At 38.4% G+C, this 13754-nt stretch overlaps 1 protein-coding gene across 5 annotated transcripts in view; it reads left to right on the plus strand.

Annotated features, from left to right (window-relative positions):
• WDR59 (WD repeat domain 59) overlaps positions 1-13754 on the plus strand; it is a 283191-nt gene that overhangs the window by 134292 nt on the left and 135145 nt on the right. Inside the window, exon 17 of one of the 5 annotated variants that reach the window (XM_029608877.1) lies at positions 4722-4883. The exons of the other annotated variants lie outside the window; for them this stretch is intronic. Within the exon in view, the coding sequence (XP_029464737.1) occupies positions 4722-4729 (8 nt within the window). The 3' untranslated portion in view covers positions 4730-4883. Of the gene's footprint in view, positions 1-4721; positions 4884-13754 lie in introns of those variants that run through there. 5 annotated transcript variants of the gene reach the window in all.

Genomic DNA, 13754 nt, shown 5'->3' on the forward strand with positions numbered 1-13754 from the left:
ATCCCTTTGAGCTTAGTTTTAGGGCTTCCCAAACCTGTCATGGGAACCCCATAGCCAGTCGGGCTTTCAGGATATCTACAATGAATATGCATGGGATAAATTTGCACAACATGGAGATTCAGTATATGCAAATTATCTCATGCATATTCATTGTGGATATCCTGAAAACCTGATTGGCTGTGATGTTCCCAGGACAAGTTTGGAAAGCCCTGGCTAAGTTCTTTATTTTATTACATGGGACAACAAACTATTCTTCAGGTATCTAAACCATCTATTTCAGATAGATTATTGACTATATCAGGGGTCAGGAACCTTTTTGGCTGAGAGAGCCATAAACGCCACATATTTTAAAATGTAATTCCATGAGAGCCATACAATATGTTTAAAACTAAATACAAGTAAATGTGTGCATTTTATGTAAGATCACACTTTTAAAGTACAATAAGTCTCTGAAAATATTACACCAGGCCTTAAGACACCAATACATCTCCTATTAGGAAAACGGACCAAGTCAGGCTGCTATAGAGTCCTACACAGAAACTACACGCCAGCAGAAAACCTCACCTGAATCACGTGCTGTCCCTCACCTAACATAGAATAAAGAGACCAAAACGCATAACAAGAAGCATGCAGACAAAAACTGAATTGGAAACTGCAACAAGCCAGAGTCTCTGTATGCAGTGTAACAAAGGAAAAAAGAAACATCACACATCCTTATAAAACAAATCAAGAAATATAAAATCATCAGCAGTAAAACTGTACTAACAAAAAGAACATATTTCGAAACAGCTGATGAGTGGAATATCCAATAATTAAAAACTCATATAAAACATTTCCAGATACCAACAAAATATTTCAAAATAGCAGACACAAAGATCCAGTAATGAAAAATAATAAGGATACAAAAATGTTTTCGCTCTGCATACCTGGGAACGTTTGATATCCATGTGTCCTGAGATTGTTCTGAATTAGCAGGAGGTGGGGTGGTTTGCTTGGAACTTTCTCCTCTCTCAGTCACATACCAGCGCTCTCTCTCACACTGGCTCTCAATGACACACCTATACACACATGCTCTCAGTCACTCACATATACAAATGTTTTTTCTCTCTCACTTATATAGGCTCTTAATTACACATTTACACACATGCTGTCTATCTTTTCACGCTTACACACACACAGGCTTTCAATCACATAAATACATGCTGTCTTTTTCTCTCACACACAGACTCTCATTCACATGCTTACAAACATGTCCTCTCTTTCTCTCATTTACACACAGGCTCTCAATCACATACTCACATGCTCCCTCACCTAAATCAGCTCTCAATCACACACATACACACATGGTCTCTCTCTCTCATTTAAACACAGGCTCTCAATCACATACTCACATGCTCCCTCACCTAAATCAGCTCTCAATCACACAGACACACATGGTCTCTCTCTCTCATTTAAACACAGGCTCTCAATCACATACTCACATGCTCCATCACCTAAACCAGCTGTCAATCAGACACAGACACACATGATCTCTCTCTTACTTATACACACAGGCTCTTAATCATACATACACATGATCTCTCTCACACACAAAGGATCTCAATCATACACACATACTCTTTCAAACAAACAGGTTTTCAATTACAAACTTACACATACAGGTTCCCAATGGTAAACTTACATTCATGCTCTCTCTCTCACAGGCAGGATCTCAATCACAGACATACTCTCTTTCACATATACAGGCTCTCAATCAATCACATACATGCAATCTCTCACTCACACACACAGGATCTCAAACACACATGCTTGCTCGCTCATTCATTCACTCTCTCTCTCCCCCTTCCCCCCCCCCCCCGGGAACTCGCGGCAGCAGCAGCCACCTCCCAACGCTAACCTCCTTCATTTTCAGCCCTCGCAGAGGCGAAGGCGGAGTCCCATCGGCCGCGGTTGAAGATTTTCATTTTCCTCCGAGCCGCGCTGCAGTCTTCTTCCCGTCGGACACTAGCGTGCCTGTGCGGGTCTTCCCGCGCAGGCACCCGATGCTCTCCACTTCCTCTTCCGGGCCGCGGGAAGAAGAGAGCACCGGCGTGCTCTCTTCTTCCCGCGGCCCGGAAGAGGAAGTGGAGAGCATCGGGTGCCTGCGCGGGTCCCGATGACTCCAGCGCTGGCACCCGGCTGACACCCGATGACTCCCGCGCAGGCACCCGGATGACTCCAGTCGGCGTGCTCTCTTCTCCTCCCCCCCGCGGCCCGGAAGAGGAAGTGGTGAGCATCGGGTGCCTGCGCGGAAGAAGAGACCACGCTAGTGTGGTCTCTTCTTCCCGCGCAGGCACCCGATGCTCTCCACTTCCTCTTCCGGGCCGCGGGGGGAGGGGGGGGAGAAGAGAGCACGCCGGTGCCGCTGACTCCAGCTGTCCTGCCGCGTTCCGCCCGGGCTGACAGCATTTTAAGCCCGGGCGGCGGAGGACCGGGGAGCAGCTGGGTCAGCGGGGAACCGCGAAGTATGGCGACACTTGTCTGCGAGCCAGATGCAGCCCTCAAAAGAGCCATATCTGGCTTGCGAGCCATGGGTTCCCGACCCCTGGACTATATAAAAGAAGCATATATGTCAAAAATGGTAAATTGGCCTTTTTAAAGTAGAGGATCTCAACTTAAACATAGAAATGATGGCAGAAAAGGACCAAACGGTCCATCCAGTATGCCTAGCAAGCTTATCGTATGCGCCATATAGGTCACCCCCATAATTAATTTCCCGAACAGTCAGGGCCTTTGTTGGTTGTTGTCTGAGTCCAACTCCCTGTCACTTCCTGCCATTGAAGTAGAGACGGAGATAGAGAAGGCGATGCAAGATATGAAAGCTGAGCTAATAAAATAAAATTCTAAAAGTGGATCAGTGGCGATACAAATTAAGCTAAACCAACTCCAGTCATCGATAGATGAAATAAAGGATACTCGAATCACAGAAAAGTAGTCAATGGCCTGAAACACTGCATTGTAATGCAGGAGTTGGCTTCAGATCGACTAGAGATAGAGTTGGTGGTGAAATAAGAAAATGTTGCCTTAAGTTGCATAGAGGACCAGGAAACAAAGGCAGAAGAATTAACTTACATGTGATTAGAGTCCCTGAGACTATAAAGGATCCAGACTTATTTCAGTTAATACAGGTATGGCTGGCAGAGTCTCTTGGCCTCTCTCTGACTACTGAGCCGATAGTAGTGGAAAGGGCTCATAGAATTAGTCAAAGCAATCCAAATTCTTCCAGACGATGACCAGTTGTTGCCAGAATTTTAAACTTTGCAGGTAAGCTAAAGCATATCGCTGCATATAAAAAGAAAAATAGCTCAAACCCACTGAAGTATAATGAATTGCCCATTTTATTATTTAATGATTACTCTGCAAAGGTGTCAGAAGATAGATGAGCATTTTCTTCTGTTTGCACTGAGCTATATTGGAGGGGAGTTACATTTTTGCTGCAGTATCCTGTAAAGTTCAAATGTTTTCTATAATGGCCATATCACCGTTCTGCTTTCCAAAGAGCAAGCACAAACATTTTTGGAGCTCTGCCGACAGCAACAGAATCCTGAGTAGTGAAATGTTAATGTGTTTGGCAACTTTTTGTCTTCCTATATTTCTTTTCTCCAAGAATGAGTGCAAGCCTATGTAAAGAAAGAAAATAATTAACGTGATTGACAATCACAATGCTGACAATCCTGATTTTGTGCAGGTCATGACGTGGTTTACAGAGTGTGATTTCTTTCTTCTTTGTGTTCTATTGGACGGCCATTTTGTTTTTCATCAAGCTTCTGAAACCAGTGATGCAGCAGGAATGGATTTTATATATGTGCAACTGGAAAGAAGATTGCATTAGAAGCCTTGCTACTGATGAGAATAAGTGTTCTGTTTTATTTTGGATATGCCTCTTCTTGAAATTATTGCCATCGGGAATGGTGCTTCTTGATGAATTGTTACTTTTTTATTTTTTGTACTATGATTTAATAGCGTCAAGAAACAACACAAAACTCTCTTGTAAATAACGAGCAATTATAGCAGTGTTTCGCCATTATTTTTTTTTTTAGTTACAACTTAGTGGAAATCAAGTATTCTTGTTGTTACTTAGTCATGTCCCACTGTACAAGAGAGGAGAGAAAACTAGAAAAAAGGAAAAGTAGAAAAAAAAAAGAAAAAGACAAAATTGATTATGCCCTGTAGAAGGATGAGGAAGATATTTCACATTGCTGTTAGGAGACTTTCAAAAATCTGGGCAACAAATATTTCCTGTTTATTTGTCCCGAGTGTACTTTTGAGATTGTTAGTGCATTTGATTTTACCTAAGGTAAAGGTCATGCCATTGCTGGTCCCGAATAACTGGATGTGACATAAGCCTGGCAGGTGTGCCTTCATAGCAAAGAATGCGTGAAGCGAAAATGGAGCGAAAATGTGTGTGCTTTTTCTAAGCTGGTATGTAATGTGGAGTGTGTCTAATGAATGTGTTGATGATATGTTGTGGTTTATGTGTTTGGAATGTGATCTTGAGAAGATGGAGGCAAGATGGAACTTACTATTTTGGTTGATGAGCCTGGTTTGGGTAAGAGACAGAGGAAGAGTTTATAAAGTTATCCTATATAATCTGATTGGGATGCTAAGGCTGGGCAGCATCATGATTTTTTTTTTTTCACCTGAGCAAATTGCTTTTAATGTGTACTCTTTGCTATTTTCAGGACTATAGATGAGATACAGATACTTTCCTTAAATGTAAATGGAAATCACTCCCCAATCAAAAGGAAAAAAGGTGTTAACTTTGTGTAAGAAGGGAGGCTAAAGCTCAAATTGCATTTCTACAAGAAACCCATTTACCCAATAAAGAACATGGGAAATTGAAACAAGATTGGGTAGGTCAATGTCATTTTGTGTCTTATTCTAGTAAGCAACGGGGTATAACTATTTTAGTACATAAGAATTGTCAATTTGTTCTAGAGAAAAAGCTTACTGACAAGGAGGGTCGGTATCTCATCCTGTGTCTGAAATTTATATTTTGCAGTATATATGCTCCATACATGTTTAGTCACACTTTCTTCACTGGATTAATGACTATTTGTATCGAGAACGTCGGTATATAAAAATGCTAAATAAATAAATAAATAAATAAATAAATAAGTAAGTTAGGACAATTTTTGTATTATAAGTTAATTATAGGAAGAGAGAAGGACCTTGATAAATTTTTTGAAAACTTAACTTTACCACAAATAGCGGCTCAACACAGCCAGATTTTAGATAAACCTATTTCTTCTTTTGAAATTTCGACAGTGATTGATAGTCTTTCCTAGCAAAGTCACATGGTATTGGTGGCTTTGTTGCTGAATTTTAGAAGATATTAAAAGATGAAGTAGGATCTCCATTACAACATATGTATATTTAATATTTATTTATTTATTTGTTTTTATATACCGACATTCGAAACGAGTATCACATTGGTTTACATGGTAACTGGAGGGATAGTTTGACAACAGGTTATCTTATCCTTTTACATTGAAACATTATAGAACGACTTAAATTAACAGAATAACATGATTTTAACTAGTTGTCTGAAACAGTATAACATGAATTTTCTCAGATTATCTTAGCGATATGGCATGACATTTAGTGAATTATCTTAATATGATAGTGAATTTTAAGGAATAATGTTAACAGTACATCATTGCATTTAGTGCTACAACGTTGTGAAGTGAGCTTGATTGATGCATATTGGGTATTCGCAGAGAGTGTTGTGCTGCCTGACTAATGGCTGCCTGACTAATGGCAATTGGTATCAAGACATGAATCAAGCTCTTATTACAGTTTTCCATAACCTGGTAAAGATCTGATGCAGGCTGGTTGTTACCGACCAATTCCTTTAATTCTGACCTGAAGATTTTGGTTTTGTGTTGGCCAATCGCCTTAGTCAAATCTTACCCATATTGATGTCCACAGATCAAACTGGTTTTGTTAAGAATAGAAATGGTATCATTAATATACAAAAATTATTAGAGGCACTTTGGCCTGGGCAACAAACAACAAAGGGACTACCTTACACCATGGAAGATTTTATTAAAAAAGCCCGACTCAGGCCGAGTTTCGCCTACCCAGGCTGCATCAGGGGCTAAAAAATTAAAAACGAATAAATATTTTTAAGACATCACAAGAGCATATTAGTTGCCATTGTTACATGGAGTCCCATATTCTCTATCATAAAAACATTTATATAAAACACCCATAGTAAGACATTTTTGTACAGTAGTACATAATCTTAAAAATATAGTTTAAGATGTATTCGTTTTCTATATTAAAATCATTTCATATCATATCTATAAAGTCCATATTAATAAATAAGCATATAAAAAAGCAATTGATATATAAAAAGGAAGTGGTTACCTTTATGCTGTAAAAAACTCACTGCTGCAAGAGTCAGTATATCAATCTGGGTATTGATTTATATCGTCACCAGTTTTGAAAATATAGACTAAAAGAACTAAACAGAAGAAAATATAATATATGATACATGTTTCAATAATAATTTAACAGAATAGTTAATTAAAGATCACATATTAAATATCGCTACTAACAATTCTCCAGAGGAAAACTTAATACAAGTTCAGTATACCTTATCACTAGAAAATAAAAATAAAATAAACTGTGTGAGCGCCAATATAAGCCAAAATTTATTCTATGTTGTGGCTAAGCCGAAGGATAATGACGTCATGTCCTTATTCTAATTAAGAAAACATCAAAAAATTTTTAACGATGTAAAGGTTTATACACAATGTAAAATGCCATATGTCTCTCAACTGGATCTTTCAAGCCGTGTATCCATGGTATAAACTCTAAACCCGGTGAGCGACTACGATGACCTATTATCGTGAGTAATATGCTTTGGAACCCACAGATTATATTATGATATCAGCTGTAAAAAATTAGCTGTAAAAAATTAATTACGCCACTCAGAGTGAGGGATCCTTATAACTTTCAAAGGCAATATTGTTTCTACTTAAGAATGATAAAAATAGTGACGTCATATCCTTATAAAAAATAAAAACTTAAAAACACTTAAACGATATTAGAATATCTACATAGTGCCATTAGTAATATATACTTCTCACTAGTCTCATCAAAACACACATCCACGTTATTGCCTTTGAAAGTTATAAGGATCCCTCACTCTGAGTGGCGTAATTAATTTTTTACAGCTAATTTTTTACAGCTGATATCATAATATAATCTGTGGGTTCCAAAGCATATTACTCACGATAATAGGTCATCGTAGTCGCTCACCGGGTTTAGAGTTTATACCATGGATACACGGCTTGAAAGATCCAGTTGAGAGACATATGGCATTTTTTTTTTTTGTATAATATTTTTATTGCATTTTTACAAACATTATGGGTGAGATAGAACATCCATAACAATAACAATAACAGAAAAAAAAACACCTGAAACATATCCGCTACCGCATTTGACAATCTTCTATGTCTTTGGCACGAAACAGGAAGCGTAATAGTTTCGGTAACTGAAAATTCAACAAACGTTCCATCGAACCACCCAGTCCCTCCCTCCCCCCCCTCCCCCCACCCTAGGAGTGTATGGTGCATGCTACAGCCAATGTACTCTCATGGCCTCTAAGCTTTGTGGTGTAATGTAATGTATTGTGATGTAACCTTGGGCGTGGCTTAAGCATGGTCCCTGAGATTGAACTACTGACCCGGGTCCGTGGTGGGCCGTAGGTAGGCATTTAAAGGTTTCCATACCGATTCAACTTCCACTCGACGCTTAGCTGAGGTGTGACTAGCACTGCTGAATTCTAAAGAATACAATTTAATAAGTAGTGTGAACCAATGTTCATGGCTGGGGGGGGTCCACTCCTACCCATCCCGTGAGAATCACCTTCTTCGCTATCAGACCTGCTTTACATACGAATTTGTGCTCATCCAGCAATGGTTTCAAAGAGAGCATCGGTGTCACTCCAAACGACATATGGCATTTTACATTGTGTATAAACCTTTACATCGTTAAAATTTTTTTGATGTTTTCTTAATTAGAATAAGGACATGACGTCATCCTACGGCTTAGCCACAACATAGAATAAATTTTGGCTTATATTGGCGCTCACACAGTTTATTTTATTTTTATTTTCTAGTGATAAGGTATACTGAACTTGTATTAAGTTTTCCTCTGGAGAATTGTTAGTAGTGATATTTAATATGTGATCTTTAATTATCTATTCTGTTAAAATTATTATTGAAACATGTATCATATATTATGTTTTCTTCTGTTTAGTTCTTTTAGTCTATATTTTCAAAACTGATGACGATATAAATCAATACCCAGATTGATATACTGACTCTTGCAGCAGTGAGAGTTTTTTACAGCATAAAGGAAATCACTTCCTTTTTATATATCAATTGCTTTTTTATATATGCTTATTTATTAATATGGACTTTATAGATATGAGATATGAAATGATTTTAATATAGAAAACGAATACATCTTAAACTATATTTTTAAGATTATGTACTACTGTACAAAAATGTCTTACTATGGATGTTTTATATAAATGTTTTTATGATAGAGAATATGGGACTCCATGTAACAATGGCAACTAATATGCTCTTGTGATATCTTAAAAATATTTATTCGTTTTTAATTTTTTAGCCCCTGATGCAGCCTTGGTTGGTGAAACTCGGCCTGAGTCGGGCTTTTTTAATAAAATCTTCCACGGTGTAAGGTAGTCCCTTTGTTGTTTGTTGCGTTGGCTACGTGGGACCGCCTTCCGATCTGTTACTTTGGCCTGGGGACATGTGTAATCCACAAGGACTAATTATTAGTCTAGATGCAGAGAAGGCGTTTGATAATGTCCAATGTTCTTATATGTTTTGGTTATTGCAGAGATATGGCCTACCACTGTCCTTTATTAGTTGAGTGAAGTATTCTAATCCTGAAGCTAGTTTACCGATAAATGGAAGGATATTGGTGCCCTTTAAATTGGAAGGCGGAACGAGGCGGTAGTAAGTGAGGTCAGTTGCACATTGTCTTATGTGTTCAAATGGTGGGAGTTATTTGAGGGATGGAGCATTTTTCTTGGTGTTGTGTTGCTTGGTTGATTGGTGGTCTTGTTGAATGAGTGAGTTTGAGTAGGCTCTGGTGAAAAGCCAGGTTTTCAGGTCTTTTTTGAAAATTTTGATGCTTGGTTGATTTTAGTTCCATTGGTATTGCGTTCCATATCGTGGGGCTGGCGATGGATATGGCTTTCTCATGGTTTTTGTTTAGTTTTGTGGTTCTGGCGTGAGGGATTTTGAGGAGGCCTTTGTTCGTTGAGCATAGGTTCCGTTTTGCAGCGTGGATTACGATGGATTTGCTTAGCCAGTTGTTTTGATGTCCTTGGATTATTTTATGCAGGATTGTAAGTACTTTGTATTGTATATGGTATTTTATTGGGAGCCAGTGTAAAGAGATGAGGGTTGGTGTAATGTGCTCATCTTTTTTTGATCCAGTCAGAATTCTAGCAGCAGTGTTCTGTAGGATCTGTAGAGGGTGGATGGTGATAAGTGGTAGGCCAAGGAGTAGCGCATTGCAGTAGTCTAGGTTGGAGAAGATGAGTAGTTGCAAAACTGTTCTGAAGTCATCCTGTGCAAGGAAGGGTTTGAGACGTCTGAGCGTTAGTACTTTGTGGTATCCTTCCTTTATTTTGTTGGTTATGTGATTCCTAGATTTCACGTATGAGTTACAGGTGAGATTAAAGTATTTGGGTTTTCTGTTTTGAGTGGTAAAATAGGGGTGGTGGTGGTTTTTTTGTCGAGGATGATTAACTCAGCTTTTTCTATGTTTATTATGAGTTTCAGGTCAGTTAGATGCTGTTTGATTTCTGAGAGATAGTTGTTTTCTCGTATGTATCTTCCAGCATATTCTGTATAGGGACCAGTATTTGTATATCGTCAGCGTACAGAAAATGGGTCAAACCAAAGCGTTCTAGTGTGTGACAGATAGGTAGTAGGTAGATGTTGAAGAGTGTAGCTGATAGGGCAGATCCTTGCGGCACTCCTGTGTTCAGGTTTACTTTATTCGAGAGACTGTTGTTGAATATTACTTGGAAATTTCTATGTGATAGATAGGAGGAAAACCATTTTAGTGTGGTATCCATGACTCCTATTTCAGCTAATCTGTCAAGTAAAATTGCATGGTTTACTGTGTCGAAAGCGGCTGATAGATCTAGGAGTATTAATAGGTATCTTTGTCCTTTGTCAAATCCTCTGAGTACTGTGTCATTAAGTGAGAGAAGTAGGGATTCTGTGCTTAAGTTTTTCCTGAATCCAAATTGAGAGGGGTGAAGTATGTTGTTCGTGTCAAGGTATTCAGAGAGTTGTGAGTGGACGATTTTCTCAATGATTTTCGCAATGAAAGGTAAGTTTGATATAGGTTGGTAGTTTTGAATGTTTTCAGGGTCTAGGTTGTTCTTTTTTATTAATGGCTTAATGATTGCTGATTTTAGGCATTCAGGATATTTTCCTTCGGTGAGGGAAAGCTATGTCTGTTATTGTTTTGGTCAGGAGCGGATTGGCCTATCGGGGGATCGGGCATCCCCCGGGGGCCGATTGCTCCAGTCACGTGGTCTGCCATGTGCGGCCATGACAGAGCTGCGCTCGGCAGACCACGTGATGTGTCCTGGGCCAGCCTTGGCGGCGAATACCCAGGCCGGTCCGACATCGTGAATCCGCTGCTTGTTTTGGTAATTGTGTTTTCAATTGGTTTAATTGTCTGAATGGGGATACTATCGATGGAATGGTTTGCTGGATTCATTTTTTAAATTATATTTTGTATTTCCAGCGAGGAGGCGGGGTCAAAGTTAGACCACGTTGATATTTTCAGTAGCAGTTTCGGGGTTTGGGTGTGAGTGATGGGGTTGTTGCTGGAGGTGTTTATTAGCTTTTTTATTTTTTCGGTGAAATATTCGGCGAAATCATTGCTTTTGTTTGTACTGGAAGGTGTTCTTAGTTCATTTGTTGATTTTGTGAGGTTTTGTACGATTGTGAATAGCATTCTGGGGTTATGCTGATATTGATTTTTTTTTGCTCGAGTAGAAGTCCTTTTTTGCATTATGGATCAGTTTTTTATATTTTGCTAGATGGGTTCTGTAAGCGTTGAGTAGTGGATCAGTTTTGTTCTTGCGCCAGGATCTCTCTTTTTTTCTGAGTTCACATTTGGCTGATCTTATGGTATCGTTGTACCACCGATTTAGGTGTTTCGGGTTTTTTATTGCCTTTGTGATGGTAGGGTTTATTCTATCTGCTAATGCTTTGGTAATGTTGATCCATGAGTTTGTGGATGTTTCGGAGTTTGTGTAATCAATGTTCGTGATTTCTTCTTGGAGATTTAGTTGTAGTGCTTCAATATCAAAAGGTGGGCGGTATGTGATGGTTCTAATTTTGTTTTCTATTTTGTTGGGTTTCGTGCTGAAGGTAAGGGAGGCTTGGATGAGGTAGTGGTCTGACAAGGGGATTTTGGTTATTTTTGTTTGTTGCGTATCCCAGATATTCAAGGGTTTAAATTGAGTGCTGTAGAATAAAAAATGTCTCTTTGCAGATGACAGGCTGTTATTTCTTGGAAACTCAATGTGCTCCCTTCCTGTAGTGCTTGAATTAATAGAACAATTCAGACTGTTTGCTAGCCTAAACATTTTTCTAAGTCTGAAGCTATGTCTATTTCCAGTAAATTAAAATATTCTTGGCAAGGAACTTTTGCATTGACGTGATCAAAAGGTTGCTTCAAATACTTGGGTATATGGATTCCTCGAGATTTGTCCCAATTATATACACTATATATTACAAAACTCATAGACACGATTAAACTCATAATTAAATTAAACTCTGGAATTTGTTGCCAGGGGATGTGGTTAGTGCAGCTAGGTTTAAAAAAGGTTTGGATAAGTTCTTGGAGGAGAAGTCCATTACCTGTTATTAATCAAGTTGACTTAGAAAATAGCCACTGCTATTACTGGCATCAGTAGGATGGGATATACTTAGTGTTTGGGTACTTGCCAGGTACTTGTAGCCTGGATTAGCCACTGTTGGAAACAGGATGCTGGGCTTGATGGACCCTTGGTCTGACCCAATATGGCAATTTCTTATGTTCTTATAGACCAGTTAACAGCATGGAAGGACCTTCCTTTATCCTTATTGGGACTCTGTGCTTTAAGATGGCCCTTTTGCCAAAAATTTTATATAAGCTATAAATGCTCTCTTACTTGGTTGAAGCAATCCGATGTGATTCAGTTGCGTAAAATAATGAACTTTATATGGCAGGGGAAAAAATCAAGATTGAGTTATAGTATTCTTATATGATCTAAAAAATATGGAGGATTGAAGCTACCTCATTTTTGTTTTTATTACATGGCCTGTCAGTTGCACATCTGCTGGCAATGGTATAATAAGCAATTTAAGTCTGAGGTACCAGGACTCATATCAGACATTTTGAGGCTGTATACATCAATACGTGTGCTACAAACTGTAGATAAGTCTACCACAGAAGTTGTGATCACACATACTAATTAGGCCGGTACTCTTCTCCTGGCATTTTTTCTGTAGAGAATGGAAAAATAACCCGTCTGCCGCAAAATTACTTGGATTAGTAGGTAATCCAGCCTTTTCTCTAGGTTTAGACAATCCCATATATAAAGAATGGGAACACAAAGGTTTATTCACAATAGACAAATTTTAATGTAAAGAGAAAAAACTGTGGTTTTCTTTTGAACAATTACAAACGTATTATGATTTATAACATCGGCATTTTTTTTAATGTATTTACAATCTAGACATTATGTGCTTCAGATATTTTCACAGGCTCCTAAAATGTTTGTAGAGGACTCGGTTATTGATTTATTTGCAAAAGTAAAATGTTATAGTAATACGTTGTCTCTTTGGTGTATCCTACATTTTAATAAGGAGGACTTGTTGTTTTCATCTTTAGGGACAACTAGAACAGAGGAAGCTTTAATGGTTTATTTTGATGATGACTTAACAGCAACCATAGAAGTAAGACTTCAGGAGTTGCAGTATAAAGTGCTACACAAAATGTTTATAGATATAGTGAGAACGTGTAAAATGAAAATCAATGACTCATAGCTCTTAAGTGTCACATTGAAAGGGGCACACTTTTGCATAGTTTGTTTTTTTTTATTATGCCCAGTTCTTTTTCAGTATTGGTCTGAAGTATTGAAGGTCATAGAATCTGTTATTCAACAAAAGCCACCCTTTTGTGGAGAAATTCTTCTGTTGGGATCTTTAAAATGGCTAAGTAATTTCTCGAAGAGTCAAGCAAAGCTTCTTTACATATTGATTTTGTTGGCTAAATCTTGTATTCTGTTCTGGTGGATCAAGCCAATGGGTGCAACGCCATTGATGTGGTATCAGAAATTAGCAGACTGTATGCAAATAGGTTAAATGTTAAATTCACAAAAGAATATATAAAATTATGGGAACTCATGTTTAACCTTTTACCTGTGGTGCTTATCCGACTACTGTTGGCTAGTGGATATTTTTCACAGTGGTGATTAGTCCAAAAAGACCTCTCCTCCTGGTATGATTGAGACAACACAGTGAGTATGAGATTGGGTGAATGAGGATGCATGTTTATGAGTGAGTGTTTGTGTATGATATTCTATGTCTGATTAAGAATACAGAAGGAAAAAACTGAGCGTATATGGGCGAACAGGCAATACATACTGTCAT

This window comes from Rhinatrema bivittatum, chromosome 7 (genome assembly GCF_901001135.1).
Source record: "Rhinatrema bivittatum chromosome 7, aRhiBiv1.1, whole genome shotgun sequence".
In the NCBI taxonomy this organism is placed as follows: Eukaryota; Metazoa; Chordata; class Amphibia; order Gymnophiona; family Rhinatrematidae; genus Rhinatrema; species Rhinatrema bivittatum.